General features: G+C 43.1%; 1 protein-coding gene across 1 annotated transcript in view; it reads right to left on the bottom strand.

The window, feature by feature from the left end:
- Window positions 1-15,997, bottom strand: part of U2SURP (U2 snRNP associated SURP domain containing) — a 50,682-nt gene extending 34,685 nt beyond the window's left edge. Inside the window, exons 1-5 of the mRNA XM_064152828.1 lie at window positions 15,766-15,997; window positions 7,542-7,589; window positions 2,790-2,888; window positions 1,616-1,730; window positions 1,010-1,143 (exon numbers count right to left, since the gene is read on the bottom strand). Of these exons, the coding sequence (XP_064008898.1) occupies window positions 1,010-1,143; window positions 1,616-1,730; window positions 2,790-2,888; window positions 7,542-7,589; window positions 15,766-15,810 (441 nt within the window). The 5' untranslated portion in view covers window positions 15,811-15,997. The remainder of the gene's footprint in view (window positions 1-1,009; window positions 1,144-1,615; window positions 1,731-2,789; window positions 2,889-7,541; window positions 7,590-15,765) is intronic.
- Between the last annotated feature and the right edge of the window lie 3,942 nt (window positions 15,998-19,939).

The raw sequence follows: 19,939 nt of genomic DNA, 5'->3' as shown, positions 1-19,939 counted from the left end.
CTTGGTAAGTATTTATGACAAATTGGAGAAGTGCTAATATTTTCACAGTACAAACACTTGCATATGACAAAACAAGAGCTCAGCATAATAAAAAATGCCACAACTAATTTCTGTAACTGTAGACTTTTATACAAGATGAAAATCAAACCTGCCATCCAGTATTACACCACTATTCTAAATCTGAGTTCTGTTTAAAGCTGGAGGGAGGCTAGGATGGGATTACCCACAACTATCAAATCACATCACGTCTCATTTCCCACTGTAACAGGCTATACCATGTATCTCTCACTTCAGCTTACAAATTATGGTAAACTCTATTATAAGACATTTTAAAGACATCTAAGACATTAATTACACATTACACATATACAATAGTAACAGTAATCATATGTAACTATCATCTGACTTGAAGGTTAAGTTTTTCATATTTCCATTAGATTGAGATTTCATCATAAAAAGTAACAAAAAATATCAAACCATGCAGAAGTCCAATTAAATAAAACCAGGGTGCTGCTCTGCAACTTATTTGGAACAACTCAGGAGAGCTACATGGAGTTTCAAGCATCACCATAAAAAATAGAAAAACTCACCAGGAAAAACCTGGGACAAATTGAAAGGTTTGGGGTTTTTTTTTAGTTACAAAATACTAAAAGCAGATGGCAGCAAGAATTACTTCTAGAACTTCACAAATCCTCGGGATTGGAAATACATTGCAACAGTTAATAAATCTGTATTCATGAGAAGTCTGTCTCAATTGGTAGAAAAAGAGTAAAACCATACAGGAGCCAAACCAAAGCACAGTATGAGGTGCACCATGCTGAATACAGGGCTACTGGACCTCTGCATTGCATCATCTTGTTATTTGCCATGAGATTAAACAAATCAAAACTTCTCTTCTCTCAGCATGTGATAAATGCAGATCGAACTACTCTGCAATACCACACACCCTTCCCTAAGCACTTCTAAATACTTTCCAAGTATAGGGTCAACATTCAAATAAGAAACTTACAGGCTTTTTCGTTTCTATCATTAAGAGGGATGGAGGCTTCTCATTAGATGGCTGGCTTGGTTGATTTTTTTGATCTGAAAATCGTGATGAAGGCTTATAAATTTTACCCCGTTTTTCATCTGTTTCGTGCTCCTCTGAAATGAAAGATAAATTAAAAACAGATTTTATTAACTAATGCTGCCCAATACTGATCATTAAAAAGATTGTTGTTCTTCTGTAGTCGTGTTTATTCAATACAGTATTTCATTTTAAAAAAATAAAGAAGCAATAACACAAACATCCCAGAATTTAACATTTTTTTAGTATTAAAAGGAAGAACAAAGATGTGTTTTACAACAAAGCATTTTTTTCCTCTGGAGTTTAAAAGACAACTAGATGTGGCCCTGAGCAACTGATCTAGACACATATGTCCCTGCTTACTGCAGGGGAGTTGGCCAAGATGACCTTTGAGGGTTCCTTTCAACCTGATGCATTTTGCGATTCTTAGCATCAAGTTTCCTCTGCTGCTTCTAATGTAATATTAATCTTGAAATGCAATTTAAAGCCAATGTTCATCTTTACTCCAAATCAAGTGAATCACCACCCCCAAAATAAGATTAGTTATACCTTTAGATGCATTAACGATTCCTCCTCTTACGAATGTTTTCACTTTACTACCGTCGCTTCCTTCAAAGGCAGCAAGGAACTCTTCATAAATTTCTGCTGCAGCCTTCTCGTCCTCCTACAGAGCAAAAGTTAATCTATTTACTATTATTACAGAACAACCTTCACTACAGTTACTCTTAAATTAGATATGTGACATTATTTTTTATTTTCTGGAGTTCATGCTACAAGCTGCATCATGTGAGTTTTTAGACAGAAGTCGTATTGCAGAGAAATTACGTGCTGCGTTCTTCCCATTTATGTCAAGTAACTATGATCAAATATGATTGCTCATTTAGAGGAGTTTACAATTTAAGATTCAAAAGATGCCAAACACGAAAGATCATATGAAATACCAGCATTATGTGACTTCAGTTTTGTTGACTTCAGCATCAGAGAATAGTAGCTATTTTCTCCCCATTACAATCAGCCCACATGACAGAAGGATATTAACAACAGCATCACCTTTGTGTACTTTCCAGAGAAGTTAATAAAGTTGAGGAAGAGACTAAATTTAGCACTACTGTGTTTCTTTAGGATAGCATTTCTAACTTAGGAAGAGGTATTCCACTGAAACATAGTAGAAGTTGTATGCAGAGTTCAAAGTCCAATGTTTTTAAAACTTCCAATTCACAAAATACAAGCTATGTATCTGCTAAAACCTGAGTACCTCAAAAATCAGTATCAAATGTTAATGGTTTTGTTAATTAAAAAACAAGTCATTAGACAAAAGATAAGGATAATAAGGATATGTACTGAAATAATTTCAGAGATGACAGGCATTCTTTCTGAATACTGAAATATGAGAAAGAACCAAGGAGGAAGAGAAACTACTTTAAGGTTTAGAGAGCCTACAGATGGCTGCCTTTATTCCCAGGAATAAAACACCAGTGGACTGGTGTAATTCAGGATTTCCAGAGGTCAGAGAACTTGATTTCTCACACAGAAGAAAAGAGAAGCAAGCCTCTCTATCTGAACACCATGGATATCAAGAACAAATCAAACATTTAAAATATAATTCACTTCCACTCATAGAAAGCTACATTATCAAAACAAAGACATTTAGTGGTAAAGCTGGTTACAATCTAAAAGCAAATTTGTTTCAGCTCTGCATACAATTTTCACTGTATACCATTACCTTCTTTTTTAATTCTTCTTGCTCCTTCTTGCTCAGAGTCCTTTTGGCAGCACTCATTTTGCCAATACTGAATGCTTTAAGTTTGCTTTCCATTACAGGCTGCTGGAGTAAAAAAAAACCAAACATTAAACTGTTTATAAAACAATTAAAATAATGTTTCTGTTTTACCCTAGTAGAGACCAAACACTTTCTGTCTGGAGTGATTTAACCTAAACAAAACAAATAAAAGCCTTCCCATACTTCTCTCTGAACTTGTCATTATCTAACACAAGAGAAAAAAAAAAATCAAATGTATGGTTTCTTAAAAACAAATCACCCTTGGTTTAATGAGAAGGGTTTAAATGCATCATTCAGATACAGCCAAAATCTGGAGAGGATATGCTGAAAGAACTTGGAGATCTTATCACTATGCAACAAAGTTTCCAAACCTTTGGAAATAATGTCACCACAGAATCACAGAATCAAGCAGGTTGGAAGAGACCTCCAAGATCATCCAGTCCAACCTAAACACCCAGCCTCAGACAATCAACTAGACCATGGCACCAAGTGCCTCATCCAGGCTTTGCTTCAACACCTCCAGGCACAGCGACTCCACCACCTCCCTGGGCAGCCCGTTCCAATGCCAATCACTCTCTCTGCCAACAACTTCTTCCTAACATCCAGCCTGTACTTCCTCTGGCACAGCTTGAGACTGTGTCCCCTTGTTCTGTTGCTGCTTGCCTGGCAGAAGAGGCCACCCCCCCACCTGGCTACAGCCTCCCTTCAGGTCACCCCCGAGCCTCCTCTTCTGCAGGCTGCACACCCCCAGCTCCCTCAGCCTCTCCTCACAGGGCTGTGCTCCAGGCCCCTCACCAGCTTTGTCGCCCTTCTCTGGACATGTTCCAGTACCTCAATTTCTCTCTTGAATTGAGGAGCCCAGAACTGGACACAGCACTCAAGGTGTGGCCTGACCAGTGCTGAGTACAGGGGCAGAAGAACCTCCCTTGTCCTGCCAGCCACACTGTTCCTGATGCAGGCCAGGATGCCAGCCCGTGGGCACACTGCTGGCTCATCTTCAGCTACTCTATACCAACACCCCCAGGTCCCTCTCTGCCTGGCTGCTCTCCAGCCACTCTGTCCCCAGTCTGTAGTGCTGCTTGGGGTTGTCGTGGCCAAAGTGCAGAACCCTGCACTTGGCCTTGTTCAATCTCATCCCATTGGCCTCTGCCCACCCATCCAGCCTGGCCAGGTCCCTCTGCAGGGCTCTCCTACCCTCCAATAGCTCCACACCTGCTCCTAGCTTGGTGTCATCTGCAAACTTACTGATGACGGACTCAATGCCCTGGTCCAGATGATTGATAAAGATACATAACAGGACTGGGCCCAGCACTTATCCTTGGGGAACCCCCAAGAAAAAAAAAAAAAAAGGGGGGGGGGGGGGGGGGGTGTTTAAAAAAAAAAAATTAAAAAAAGGAGGAAAAGTTCTAAAAGCTTTTCTAACTATTTTTGGTGAGAACAATCTTTGTGCAAGGTTAACAGATGTAAATGAAGAACAAAGGTGATGCTAAATGTCAGTTGTACCTCAAAGTTAAATGTAGTATTTTTGCTTGAGAAAGAAAACATGTTCCTAAGGCTTTCAACTACTAGTTAAGTAAAAGACCTCCCATTAAGCTCATATTTTAGGTAGTCTTCATCTTTTGAAACCCTGAAGGAAGGGCTCCATGCAACAGCTATTTCTGAAGTGTACAGAATTGGAATTTTTAAGATTCTCTTTAGATAGTTAACAGACAATAAAGCACTGAGATAAGAAACACAGCAGAATGAAGACCATGTTAAGAAGACATCAGCAATGGGAAGGAAAGGAGAAAAAAGATAAGAATCTTCTCTAACAACTTCCAGTTTAACAAAGCAATTAATAGAAAAGCAGCACAAGAAATAAGCCCCAGAAGAGCAAAGCAAAAGCTATTAACCTTCATCTTCAAAATATTTGATTGCTCTTTAGAAAATTACCAAACAAACCCAAAACAAACAAAACCAGAACCAACCAAAAACCCCTTCAACTTAATAAAACATCAAGACAAATGATGTGAACAAATTATCTGTCATATTATAAAAAAAAACAATATTGATCCACATATCGACTGCAAAAAGAGTTTTCTCCAAGAATAATTTGCTTTGTAAAGAGTTTTATTTCTTGTATCAGCTTCAGAATATTTACCTGTAAAAAAGCACTGAGAGAACCAATTATTTGAAATACCTTCAATTTATAATCCTTTATTAGTACACAAACACTTCTTATATCTGTGCCAGGTATATGACCAATATAACACTGTGCTAGTTTGAAGCTAGCTAGAATGTTTTGGTGAGAAGGATCAGATCACAGGCTGTGAAAGAGAAACAAATGGTGATGTCTACTTCACTCATAGGCTTGCTGAGATGTATAAGAACAAGAGTATACACACAGATAAGGCTGTTTTGAGCACTGCCTGGGCTTTGAGCTGCATTTTTTTCTCTGACCTCACCCTCTGTCTCTGATTAATCCACTTGCTTCCTAACCCCCCCTGGCTGACCCTCCATTCTTCCTTGGGCAGAAGGTAACATTTGGGGTAAGGTAGAGGGGTCACAGAAGGTGGAAGGGTGGTTGAGAGCCCCTCCTGGGGACTCAGGTTTCTGGGAGGGCTGTTGTGTTTCTGTATTACCTTTTACCTTGTCTATTTCTGTCTATAATTGTATATACTATAAATGCCTGCTTGTATATTGTGCTAAACTGCAAATAATAAGCTTCATTCAATTTCCAAAGCCAAACTGAGTCTAGTCTGGGTGACTTCCAAAGTGGGGCAGGTAACACCCAAACCACCACAAACACATATTTCTTCAAAAAAAACATTAAAAGGGAAGCTATCAGTTAAAAATTACTGCAGTGTGTCTGTGGAGTTATCTGGCTTAGGACACTAAGTCAACATAAGCTGCTGCAATAGTTTATCAGGAGCTTTTCATTCATCTGTATTGTTAATAGAAGCCAGTTTTCCCATTCTTTGAAATATGTCTGCTTGCATTTCAGTATGATAAACAATATACAACATAGGCAAAACATGGCCATATTGCTATAAAACAGCAATGCAGACAAAACAAATAGGTGTTTAAGGCCAGGCTGGATGAGGCTCTGGCCAGTCTGATCTAGGGTATGGTGTCCCTGCCCATTGCAGGAGGGTTGGAACTAGATGATCCTTGTGTTCCCTTCCAACCATGACTGATTCTATGATTCCATGACCACACTCCTGCCCAAGGCTTATCCTGTCATCAGCAAACAGGCTCCTAGAGTATTGTTGCAGGATACCCACAGGTCAACCACATGAATGTACATGTCCTAGCGAGCTAAGGGAAGCAGTTCTACAATAACAAGATTTCTGGCACTAAGATCTCCTCCAGTTTGGAAAGGGTCTGAGGAGAAAAAAAAATCATTCTTCAAGGTGGCTGGAGCAATATCAAGTTAATAGGACTGAACTAATTTATGCCTGTTAGTTACATTCCAGTGAGCTATTATGATATTATGTTGAACATTATGCAGCTTCACAGAATTCCAGACAGCTACAGGGTTTCACCTGAAGGCCTTCCTCCTTCAAAAAATGGAATACAGTACAGTGAAAAGGGTGAAGTGAATGATGAAAGCAAAGAGGAAGCTTCTAGCTGAGTAATCACTGTGTGAAAGCAGACTCCCACTAAATGTAATGCTGCACCGACTACAGGAAAGCACAAAGTACCAAAATCCCAGTTCCATTGACAACACAAAACATTCAAAAGATTTAAGAGTCATTTTCTACATTGTAGCAAGTAATCAAATCAATGAAAGGACTTATTTCTTTATGAAAAGTTTCTGCTATCACAACTTGAATAATGTTAGCTTATGAGCCATTTAACAGCTGGTAATTCACTTTTTCAAATACAAAAATCAAACTGAAATCTTGAAGATATTCCAAACCACAGAATGAATTGCTTCTTGTTGTCTGTTTTAATTTTAGCTTAGGAGCAGGTAGGCCTCCATGTACTGTACCAACCACATGGACAGGCAAAGCCTCTAGCAGGAGTTGGAGGGAAAACTAGGTCGCCCAGGGAGGCTGTGGATGCTCCCTCCCTAGAGCTGTTCAAGGCCAGGTTGGATGAGGACTTGAGCAACCTGTTCTAGTGGGAGGTCTCCCCTCTCTATGGCAGGGGGAGGACGTCCCCCCTATGGCAGGGGTTTGGAACTGGATGCTCCTTGAGGTCCCTTCCAACCTAAACCATTCTATGAGTCTATGATTCTATTAGAGAAAGAAGAGGGGAAGAAGGATGAAATTAAGGCCACACTATCTTATATTTGAGAAGACAATTGTATATAAAAACATACACTTTAATATAAAGTAACTCTTACAATTAATCACCTCATATTTTGAGCTACTAATCAGTAGAAAAGAGAAAAACACATCCAGAGTCCTTACAGCTTCTCCCTACTCAAGTATCTATTCTGAAAGCAGTACCAGGCATCAGAGCTTCCTATACTAGTCGTTGTTTGAAAGTTTAAAGGAATATTTTTAAACACAAAAATCAATGGTCCATTTACAAACTTCTACAGATTGGATACTCAAGGCACCAGACCTAAACTGCAGCAAGAAGCTTTCTTTAGAGAACAGGCCTATTTTGAGCTTGTGGGTTTGTTGGATTTTTTAGTGATTGGTTTTATTTTTGCTCCGGTTTTGTTTTTTTGTTCTTGCTGTTATTAAAATATTTTGGACTCACGTGTGCTTCAGTAGATCCAGTGGTGTGTACTGCATCTGGTGCTCTGACCTGAAGAGAGAATGAAAGGGACATGAGGTACAGAAAAAAAGAAAATCTCAGGGTTTTCTTAGACCAGTTCCCCAAATGCGATTTTCATTTCAAACTCAATGTCCAAATATACAAGAACAAAGATACCTGTCACGTAGTTTAATGATACATCTGAACAAGGTCACAGCCTGATCAATGTCAATACATGGCAAATAAGAGACTAAAGAGATATTGTTCTTGCTACCATTAAGAATAGCTAAATTTCCACAGCTGCACGTTACAAACATTACACTAACACCATTGCAAAGAGAAGAACAATTGAGTTCACTGTACTTAACCTGCACTAGTTACCAGTACATTACACTAACACCATTGCAAAGAGAAGAACAATTGAGTTCACTGTACTTAACCTGCACTAGTTACCAGTACATTACACTAACACCATTGCAAAGAGAAGAACAATTGAGTTCACTGTACTTAACCTGCACTAGTTACCAGTACATTACACTAACACCATTGCAAAGAGAAGAACAATTGAGTTCACTGTACTTAACCTGCACTAGTTACCAGTACATTACACTAACACCATTGCAAAGAGAAGAACAATTGAGTTCACTGTACTTAACCTGCACTAGTTACCAGTACATTACACTAACACCATTGCAAAGAGAAGAACAATTGAGTTCACTGTACTTAACCTGCACTAGTTACCAGTAAAGGCTGTTAAAGATTACATGAAGTGCTTGACTGTATTTGCAAGACATTTCCAAGACTGCTCTTAGGATGTTGTGCATAGATGAAAGATGGTCACTTCAGGAACACTAATTTAAATCCAATTTCATAGAATCAAGCAGGTTGGAAGAGACCTCCAAGGTCATCCAGCCCAACCTAGCACCCAGCCCTATCCAGTCAACCAGACCATGGCACTAAGTGCCTCAGCCAGGCTTTTCTTGAACTCCTCCAGGGAGGGTGACTCCACCACCTCCCTGGGCAGCCCATTCCAATGGCAAATCACTCTCTCTGGCAACAACCTCCTCCTAACATCCAGCCTATACTTCGCCCTATGTCCTAATTTACTTTATTACTTCATACTGTAGCTTACCTTCAACATATGAACCAGCATATGTACAAAATTTGCACAGGCTTTTTTCAATTCAGGTTTTAAACGAGTTTAAGTGATAGAGACCATTCCCACAAGCAGGGAATTAATGCATTTTTCACTTACATAACAACGAAGTTACACAAAAACTCATTGGCTAAAACTTAACTGCTCGAGAAACAATTCATATCTAAATTGAAATTTAACTCAAAACAGAACATTTCCATTAGCTGAAATCTGTTCATTAGTTACAGAACATTAGTACTTTTCTACCAGAAATAATAACAGTGCTCATGTCCAGCCTTCAGAAAAGGATAAGCACCAAGTCCACTAAATCCACAAATATAAAGATAGACACAAAGACAAAACTCTTAAATGGCAGAAGTGATAAATTCATAGGAATCTATTAGGCATTTTAAGACAAAGGGGGGAGAAAACCCAAACAAAACCACCCCAATTATGTCTTACTCTGAAAGATCTCCCCAATCTACTTACTGGCAACACTACATTACTCACAAAGTATATCTTTGAACATAAATTGTTACTTTTTCATGTGTACCAGTAGAGTTCATTAAAATACACATGGCAGCAAATACCACAATCACCTTTTACTAATACTGCTGCCTGCACTTTTCTTCTATTTCATGTCAAACTGTCTGGGCTTCAGAACTGCCCATGGCACTCATCAGTAACAGTAACCTGTTATCCACAGTTCTACATGCTGCAGTAACAGTTAATCTGTTATCCACAGTTCTACATACTGCAGAAAGCGAGCTTAATGAAAAACCTGTGCTCCCTCAGAGTTTTACAGCACTTCACACAGATAAAAGACACTGTGTAGAAGAATTTTAGAGCCTGAAAACTGCAGTTTTCCTCCTGCCAGATGCCACTCCACAGCAACTAATACATCGGTTACTATTCCGCCTTCAAAAAGCAAATTTCAGACCTACGACTAAAAAGTAAAGCTCCAAGGTGGACTGATAAAATGCTGTCTTGGTGTAGTGTACTAACCAAATTGAGACCTAGTACTGCATGGGGGAAGGAGGTTGTTTGGCAACTGCAGAATGAAATTAGTTTCTCAGTTCTCCACATCTGTTTCATTTACAGAAGTTTGGGAAAGCAACACCCTCCACCATGGATGGGTGCTGAAGGTGCTTTCAGGGAGGACAACAAACAAGTCATCAGGCAGAGTGAAAAACAGTATCAACACATTCGATATCCCAGAGAACTTAAAAGTTTCTCCAACAACAGAGCACATGATAATGCTCAGAAAGGCGTTCAATACAGGCTGGCATGCAGAGATTTTGTGGGCTGTCACTGAGAGCCAGCAGTACCACAGTGCTCTCCAAACCACCAACAGGGATCACAGCACTGTGAAGCAAGCCACCCTGAACATTAGCTGACCAACAGAATTCCTACTAAGGTGTACTCTGAAAACTTTCAAAAGCAACTTCAGTTTTTAGACCAAGTCTATCCCACAGCAACTAGCAGCTTTGTAAAGCCATGTTATTCTCCTCCTTCAACAGTTCTTACTTTTAAGGTCCCCTCCTCATCTCTGTAAGTTTATGCCATATGCTTGGTAATGCTTCTGACCATCCAAACAACCACACCCACAAAGTGCAAGCTGAAAAGATTCTTGACAAAATTACACATTGCTACGTATCAGTTTCCAAGGCAGTTATGTTAAAAAAAGTAATTCTATCAGCACTGCACTTTTCATGCATTTGCACTGCGGGCAAAAAGGAGCAATTTTGTTTCCTTAAGAGTTACACCAGCTTAACTGACTGCAGAATCAGTGTCTTTCTAACACTCACAGAGGAGCATTTCAGAAGATGTTGGCCCATCTGTGTTGAAAACTGGAACAGGAGTATTTTTATCTCTTCTCATCATGTTAAGCAGCTCAACTGAACTAACTGTTGAAAGAAGCATATGCCAAGCTCTGCCCTGCACTTGATGATGTCTGAGATACGATAGCTCCTTCATGTTCAAAACACTGACAGAAGAAAACATGGTAAGTTCATATTTCAGTCATTGCCAGCATAAACAGTCTATGATCCCAATTCATTGCCTCTATTACTCTGCATGAAACCTGTCTTCATTGTTGGCTGGGGTTTTTTTTCAGACTATTCTCTTGTTGAATGATTTTCACTACACAGGTCCCTCAAAGAATTTTTGCCAGCATAACTGAAGTAGCAATGCAGACTGCTGAAATAGTATTACAGTAAAATACAGTCATAGACCTAAAGGTCCATTACTGAGCCTATCCAAGTTTATCTAATCTTCAAAAGAAGAAAAACTAGTTTAAAAAAAAATGCTCAAAGGACCACATAAATGAGATTAAAAATTCTTAGTAGAAAGCCATAGCAGACAGCCCTCTCTCAGATTCTAACATTTAAATTTCCTTCCATGGCAGCTTTCACAGAAAACAGAAGAGACAACTGCTCTCCTAAATCTTCCTTCCTGTCAGCAGTGCAAGCACCCAAAAATCCAGCTCTTCATGAGTTTCTCCAAATGTATCAATCTCTGGCTAAAACTGGTATGAACATATTATTTAATAAATATTTAAAATATGGTGGGTAAGTAAACTTTTTTTTTAATCAAAACTGATGCCATTTAATGAAACAAGATGCAGCAATGGAAGCTGGCAATAAAACCCAGAAGACAATCCCAAGGTCTTTCAAATGCTGAATGTTATTTTTACAACTGTAATGACTACAATTTAAACATGCCCTTTAAAAAGCTAACAGCCTCAGGTAAAGTGCTTACAAGAAATGTAAGACTCTCTTGCCCTGATTCAACACCTTCCACTGATTCTGCCCCCATACTGGACTACTCGTCCCATGTACCTAGACCACCTTTCCCAATCTAACAAGTCCATTGGCCCTTGCAGTGGTGGCCAGAGTGGGGACAGAAGGAAGAGGAGGAGAAAGAGGTGGAACAAGGAGGGCAAAGGGGTGGACAGGGTAGTGGTGGGGGTGATGATGGTGGGGAGTGGGGGAGGGCAGGAGGAGAGGCATCCAGGTGGTGGCAGCAGCAGCTTCATCCAGGAAGCAGAGTTGGGGAGGCTCAGCCAAGCCAGTTTCCGGTTCATAGCAGGCTCTTCCCCACCAAAAATCATACCAAATCAACTGAAAAGGTCAGTATCTGGGAAAGGAAAAGTAGGTAACGCTGGGACTGGTTTGTGTCAGTACTGATACCAAGGAAAAGCAAAGAGAGTAACAGCTTAATTTAAGATGTTAGCACACAGCAAAGGCAGGGAGTTTCCAGCACTGCTTATCTCTTTAACTCTTCCCTTCTCAATCAAAGTGCCTTATGCTCCTTATCATCCACCAAACAATGTTATAGGGAAGTTAAAGATGCTGAGGTTCACCATTCTGCAGAATGCTACACATAGCTGGAATTCAACACATACAGATTTTACATTGCTGTTGATCATAGACTCTAACTTACCAAGGAAAGCCAGCCATTCACAAGCAAGTAATTACTGTTCTTCAACACTGTATGTGCAATTTAATCATTCTTCTTATAAGATAAAATAACACTAGAGTCACTGAGCAGATATTTCATTACATTACAAAGACAACTGAGCATAATCATCATCATCTGTAATTTCAGAATCAGAGCCTACACTGACCTCCTGTGCAGTCTCAAGAAATCTCTATTTTTTCTTCCTTAATTTCATCTCTCTTTCCTATCTAGATTCCCAGAAATTTCAAGCACCTCTCTTATTACCCTGATCTCAAAGTGACAAAAGAACAGATGATGCTTTGGCAATACACTCCACATCAGACACTCTCAAATTTGTTCAGAAGTTAACAGTTGACTACCACCACAGCAACACAGGCAATGGGTGCTTCTGGACCTATACTGTCTTCAGCAATGGCTTTTAAATAGTAAATCACAACAGATAATGCCTGACTGAAACAAGCTTGATTTTATACTATATAACAACATATACTATAAGACAAAATAACTGGCTAGATGTTCAAAATCAGTACTTGAATACTAAAGGTGAAGAACAAATACTCTAAGTTCTGAAGAGGAGGAACTGTATCTTACTATAAGCATTAAAGCCCAGCTAGGCTTTAATGCTTAGGACCCAGCTCTCCACAGAACATCACTGTGTCTTCCCATGAGGTAAGACAAGAAGGCAACAAAGACACATCTTGGAATTGCCACTGAAACATATCTCATGTAGTCTACAAGAAGTATTTCTTTTGTGAGTACAATTACTGTCATAACTTGAACCAAGCACTGTTACGATAATGCACCAATAAGAAATGTAGTCTAAAACTTCATTATGCAAGTACATTAATCTTAAATCTATTTTTAAAATGCAAATGTTTGATAAATAATTGCCTTGAGAAATCAAGCCAAATATTTATTTGCTTAGATTTCTAAAACAATAAACATTTTCATAGAGCCTCAACTAAAAATGCACATTTTTATCTGTGTGTGAATAAGTGAATTAAGAAAAATTAAAGTATTACTAACTTCAGTACCATTATGTCAAACTTGTTTCTGCAGACATCTAAAAACTATCTCTATGGATATATATATTGCAAGCATTCATGAAATGACAAAACACACCTCAGTGTTCCCAAAAAAAGTTGAGGTTGAAGGAAATACATCCTAAGAGCTAGGCACATCTTACTTCATTTTTCAGCAAAAACATGCTCATAGATCCAGGCATGTACTACTGCTCATTTCTTTGGCATATAAAACAAAAGTGACAACACAAAACAAGCAAGATCTAGAATGTAAAGCACTGGAAAAAGACTACTGGGAACACATCATATGAGTAATGGGAAATTAAGAGTTGAGGGGGAACTGCACAAAGATGGTAAGATACAGGACCTCCTCAGCAGGGCTCAACAGATTAATGCACATTTGACCTTACATTCTTTAGTAGTCCCACTGACTTCAATGGGGTGGATGACAGTATGGAGAACTAGATGTCTGCATACACCTCTGCAGAAATGAGATCCAAGACAGAAAACAATTCTTACAAATCAATTATTATTGTGTATTTAAAACACAGAACTTCAGCAGTACAAAAACAGTAAATAACAAAACAAAAATGTATATGATGTAACTGAAAATAAATGGCTCACATTTGGGTTGGTTTTCTCTATCAGTCACAGTAATCAATAATAAATTATTAGCCTAAGTCTAATATTACTTGAAATTTCAAGATGTCATATTCCCTGGAAGCCACTCTCCATGTATTAAGACCTACTTAAGTTTTCTGTCCAATTCTTATTTGTAGTTCCAAGCAAGATGCAAAATGAGGTTTCCTGGCAATATTTGAACTAGATCATAAAAGGAAACCAAAACAGAACTCTCCTACTCTACTAACACCAACTGGGTAAATAAGCAGAAGCTCTCAGCCTCTACAATTCATCGAACTTCCTAACAGAAAACAAACAAACAAACAAACAAACAAAAACAACTCTGCCTCAGCTGAATACAAAAGTACACTAAAAATATCTTATATATGTGTGCTATATGTCCTGAAAATTCCTGAGCCAAAATATTGCTTTTCCCTTGATAGATCCGTGCACATGCACACACAAATCCCACAACCTGAGGGTTTATATACTTCACAGTATCACAGGATCACCAAGGTTGGAAGAGACCTCACAGATCAAGTCCAACCCTTTACCACAGAGCTCAAGGCCAGACCATGGCACCAAGTGCCACGTCCAGTCCTGCCTTGAACAGCTCCAGGGACGGCGACTCCACCACCTCCCCGGGCAGCCCATTCCAGTGTCCAATGACTCTCTCAGGGAAGAACTTTCTCCTCACCTCCAGCCTAAATCTCCCCTGGTGCAGCCTGAGGCTGTGTCCTCTCGTTCTGGTGTTGGCCACCTGAGAGAAAAGAGCAACCTCCTCCTGGCCACAACCACCCTTCAGGCAGTTGTAGACAGCAATGAGGTCTCCCCTGAGCCTCCTCTTCTCCAGGCTAACCAATCCCAGCTCCCTCAGCCTCTCCTCGTAGGGCTGTGCTCAAGGCCTCTCCCCAGCCTCGTCGCCCTTCTCTGGACACGCTCAAGCATCTCAATGTCCCTCCTAAACTGGGGGGCCCAGAACTGAACACAGCACTCAAGGTGTGGTCTGAGCAGTGCAGAGTACAGGGGCAGAATGACCTCCCTGCTCCTGCTGACCACACCATTCCTGATGCAGGCCAGGATGCCACTGGCATGCCACATCTTGCCTAAAACCTGCCATAAATCTGAGTGAAAGAAGTGCCACTGACCGCTAACCCTCAAACCATCACACTGTGCACACCCCAAAACACAGCTTATCCTGTAATCTCTTGGCAAGAGAAGATGCTTAGAGAGCAGGCAGCTCTGTGCTGCTATTACCCGCAGCCAACCAGGCGCTGGTTTCAGCACACAGTTCTGGACAAGTTTGCCACAACTGCACTAGCTGGATTTCTGGTCTACAAATCAAACAAACAGCAACTACAGGAAGTAGAGCGGATATAGCCCACAGTGATTTCGCGAAATCTGTCATTCCGTCGCAAACCAATGAAGAGATCTAATCTTAAATTATTCATACACGCAGATTGGAAGATGTCCCCATACAGGCTTCGGCCCATGGGGAAACCGGGACTCCCAGCACAAGAGAAATGAAACACGTACACAGGCACGAGTAAGAACTGGGGCTAACTGCCTGCCTGCACTCGGAACTGGGGATGGACTGGCCAAAAGCGGACGATCCGAGCCCGCAGTTACAACGCGCCCCGTCGGGTGCCCGCTCTCCCGCCATGCCCTCCCATGCGTGCCTCCCACGGGACACCATGAGGCCGCTGCCGCCGGCCGAGGGTAGAGACGTGCCCAGGGCGGCTCCAGGGAGCGGGGATGCCCCGCGAGAGGTGCGAGCCCCTCGGCCCCGCCGCACCGCCCCCTTCCCGCCTCCCCACCCCCTCCTGGGCCCGCAGGCAACCCGGGCAGAGAGCAGCCACAGAGCAGGCCGCGCCGCCCGCGCCTCGCCGCCCCGCCACTTGCGGGCCCCGTCGCCGCGCTGGCAGGCGGCGGCCGTGCTCCGGGGTGGCGGAGCGGGCCGGCAGCCCACCCTGCGGAACGGCCTCACCTTCCCGCTGGCTTTCTGCGAGCCGCTGGGCGCCTTGTCCGCCATCTTGCCTCCCCTCTCGCTCAGCCCTAAGGGGAGAAGGCGAGCGCCGATCCCACCGAGCCCGCGAGCGGAAGGCGGGCAGCCGATGGCCGAGCCATCGATGGGGCGGCCTCGGCTCGGGCAGGCTGGAGCCCGGCAGTGGCTGCTCAGCGGAGAGGCGGGACCGGGTCGGGCGGTGTCTGTGGATATGGGGCGTGTTCCTCTCACATTAGCAGACGAAAACCCAAAAGCAGGCGCTAGGCAAGCCAAGTCCGCTAATCAGCAGCTGCGTTAGGGAAGCCTGACACCCCCTCGGTCCCGGGAGCGGCCGGCGTGGGGCCGAAGGCAGGCACAGCCCCGCTGCTGAGCGCTGCGCGGCGAGGCGGCGGCAGCGGCGTTTAACCGCGGGTGAAGGGGTCCCGCTCCCGAAGGAGAAACCCGAACGGCAGAGGTCGGCATTCAAACAGACTGCTTGAGCCCCTTGGAAGGCCGAGGGCTATACAGGTCATACAGAGACTTTTTTAATCACCATATGTTTTCCTGCAAGGCGTTAGCAGGTGACGATTCGGAACAGTTCAGGCCGCCCAGCAGTTAACCTCGCCACGGCAAGCACACATGAAATGCAGTAGCAGGATGCCTCTGAGGGTGCTGTGGAGGTTTGTGTGGTGGGTGCGGGACGTGACCTGCAGGGTATGCGCCGGGAAACGTCTGGAGTGCTCTTGGTGCACGCCAAGGGCCCAAAATGTGCTTTAGATGGGAAGGCATCGCCCAGGAGCAGTCCGGGCAGGACAGACGCTGTGTTGCTCTGCAGCAGATTACAGTATCACAGTATCATCAGTGTTGGAAGAGACCTCACAGACCATCAAGTCCAACCCTTTACCACAGAGCTTAAGGCCAGACCATGGCACCAAGTGCCACGTCCAGTCCTGCCTTGAACAGCTCCAGGGACGGCGACTCCACCACCTCCCCGGGCAGCCCATTCCAGTGTCCAATGACTCTCTCAGTGAAGATTCCTGTGCTTCAGCAGCTCTTCTCATCCACTGATCCCATGTCAACAGACAAAGGATAAGTGCAGTGCAGTTTGGAGGCAGGGCTTGCCCCTGAACACCTAGAAAATGAAGTACAATACTGTTTTGAGCTACAGCAAAATGCTGTAAGAAATCAAGTAAAGCCCAGGAATAATCAGCACAAAAGACAGCACAGCACATTCTCAGCTGTTGAATTTGAGAGCACATCACTAATGAAACTATCTTTATTGAACAGTACTTAACTAGAAATTAAAACCAGAGGTCACATTACATTTATAGTGAGTCTTGCAGATTCTCATCATAATGTTGAAGATGCTGAAATAATACTTAAGGAAAAGGCAGTAGACACACAGAAATTGATTAAAGCTTTAAATACATGAGTTCCTGTCACCTACTACCCTGTGAGCAACAGGAGAGTGCAAGGCCTACAGTAATAGGGTCTCCCACATTTCACAGTGTGGGATGAAGAGGAGAGGCTGAGGGAGCTGAGCCCCATCCTCTTTAACATCTTCATAGATGACCTGGATGAGGGCATGGAGTCAGTCATCAGCAAGTTTGCAGATGACACTAAGCTGGGGGCAGATGTGATTGAGTTGGAAGGCAGAAGGGCTCTGCAGCGGGACCTTGACCGCCTGCACAGATGGGCAGAGCCCAATGGGATGGGGTTCAATAGCTCCAAGTGCAGGGTGCTGCACTTTGGCTACAACAACCCCATGGAGAGATACAGGCTGGGGTCGGAGTGGCTGGAGAGCAGCCAGACAGAGAGGGATCTGGGGGTGCTGACTGATACCCGCCTGAACATGAGCCAGCAGTGTGCCCAGGTGGCCAAGAGAGCCACTGGCATCCTGGCCTGCATCAGGAATGGTGTGGTCAGCAGGAGCAGGGAGGTCATTCTGCCCCTGTACTCTGCACTGCTTAGACCACACCTTGAGTATTGTGTTCAGTTCTGGGCCCCCCAGTTTAGGAGGGACATTGAGATGCTTGAGCGTGTCCAGAGAAGGGCGACGAGGCTGGGGAGAGGCCTTGAGCACAGCCCTACGAGGAGAGGCTGAGGGAGCTGGGATTGGTTAGCCTGGAGAAGAGGAGGCTCAGGGGAGACCTTATTGCTGTCTACAACTACCTGAGGGGAGGTTGTGGCCAGGAGGAGGTTGCTCTCTTCTCTCAGGTGGCCAGCACCAGAATAAGAGGACACAGCCTCAAGCTGCGCCAGGGGAGATTTAGGCTGGAGGTGAGGAGAAAGTTCTTCCCTGAGAGAGTCATTGGACACTGGAATGGGCTGCCTGGGGAGGTGGTGGAGTCGCCGTCCCTGGAGCTGTTCAAGGCAAGATTGGACGTGGCACTTGGTGCCATGGTCTAGCCTTGAGCTCTGTGGTAAAGGGTTGGATTTGATGATCTCTGAGGTCTCTTCCAACCCTGATGATACTATGATACTATGATGTTTGCTGAGCACCCTTCAAGAAAAGGCAATTAAAGCAAAAAGTGATTGCTATACCTGCAGCCAGCACCATAGGATCTAACCTTTCCACGCTGGAGCTTTCCAATACTGCAAACACCTGCACAGCCTTCTGCGAGCACCCCAAGGCATTGCACAGATTTTAAATGGAGTTACTGCTGGCCTGGAGAAAACGACAGAGAAGTAAAATTCAACTCCTGACTGCAGGATCTGGGGACAATTTCTTCAGTTTTTGCTTAATTTTTGGATTCACAAATTTGCTCATAGAAGAGCCCTTCCACAGGAAGGAATAGTGTTGGTCAGGGAGCTTAAGAGTGATTATGTGGGATCTTACTGTTTCAGAATCCATGTCAAGTCCTTATCTTTCTCACCATTTTCATAATAACCACACAGGAGTAGTGTCAACTGTGACCTGCTTCTGGATTTTTTTAACATGGTGGAAGAAGGTGCAGCAGTGAGTTGGAAGCAGACCAGATGAGGAAGTTGTGCTGAGCAAAAGAGGCACTTAGGGCCACAAGAGTAGGCACTAGATTCTGCTCAGCTGTCCTAGGACTGCATCAATAAACCTGGTATGAAAGAGAGATGGGTATTTCTGTATTAAAAACCTAACATCCAGATGGAAGAAGAACATGTTCTGGAATGATAGTTCTGGGGCCACTAATGTTTAGAAAATTTGTGCTCCATTTGACCTCAATCTTTTTACTTAATTCACTTCAATAATTCTTTTTTTAATTATCCACCTCATTGTTTAAATCCCCTGCTTACTGCTCAGCCTCTACACTCTTTTGTAATTATTAAACTACACACACAAATGAAAAGCATCAGGATTCAAGGCATGCTGCAAAAGACAGGAAAGATAGAGTTTCAAAGGTCATCTCTAAAGATAATTTTTCAGAATTAACTGTACTCCTGAATGTGTGCTATTTATAACACATTGCAGTAGCAGAGTAGCACTCGTACAGTTAGTGAGCAACAACACATATATCTTGGGCTTAATGGGAGAGGTGAGGCTCTTGGGGCTTTTGGCAACCTGGTCTAGTTGAAGATGTCCCTGCTGGAGACATTAGCATGGAGAAGAGGAGGCTCAGGGGAGACCTTATTGCTGTCTACAACTACCTGAGGGGAAGTTGTGGCCAGGAGGAGGTTGCTCTCTTCTCTCAGGTGGCCAGCACCAGAACAAGAGGACACAGCCTCAGGCTGCGCCAGGGGAAATTTAGGCTGGAGGTGAGGAGAAAGTTCTTCCCTGAGAGAGTCATTGGACACTGGAATGGGCTGCCCGGGGAGGTGGTGGAGTCGCCGTCCCTGGGGCACTTCAAGGCAAGGTTGGACGTGGCACTTGGTGCCATGGTCTGGCCTTGAGCTCTGTGGTAAAGGGTTGGACTTGATGATCTGTGAGGTCTCTTCCAACCCTGATGATACTGTGATACTGTGACTGCAGAGGGGGCTGGACTAGATGACCTTTGGAGGTCCCTTCCAGGCCAGACCATTCTATGTTTCTAGGAATGGGTGGGAGGGGAGAGGAGAGGGAAGGTGCAGAAGGAGAGGAAGATGCAGAAATCTGTGGAAAGTTAATAGTGCAAAGGATAGGCTAATAATATTTACAATTATAATGCAGTAGGTCTCACTGCATGCAGACCTGTTCATTAACTGCTGTTACAATGACAACTATCAT

The sequence above is a fragment of the Pogoniulus pusillus genome, chromosome 13 (genome assembly GCF_015220805.1).
Source record: "Pogoniulus pusillus isolate bPogPus1 chromosome 13, bPogPus1.pri, whole genome shotgun sequence".
NCBI classification, from domain to species: Eukaryota; Metazoa; Chordata; class Aves; order Piciformes; family Lybiidae; genus Pogoniulus; species Pogoniulus pusillus.
The sequence above is the reverse complement of the archived record's forward strand: the minus strand, read 5'-3'. Positions and strand labels throughout refer to the sequence as shown.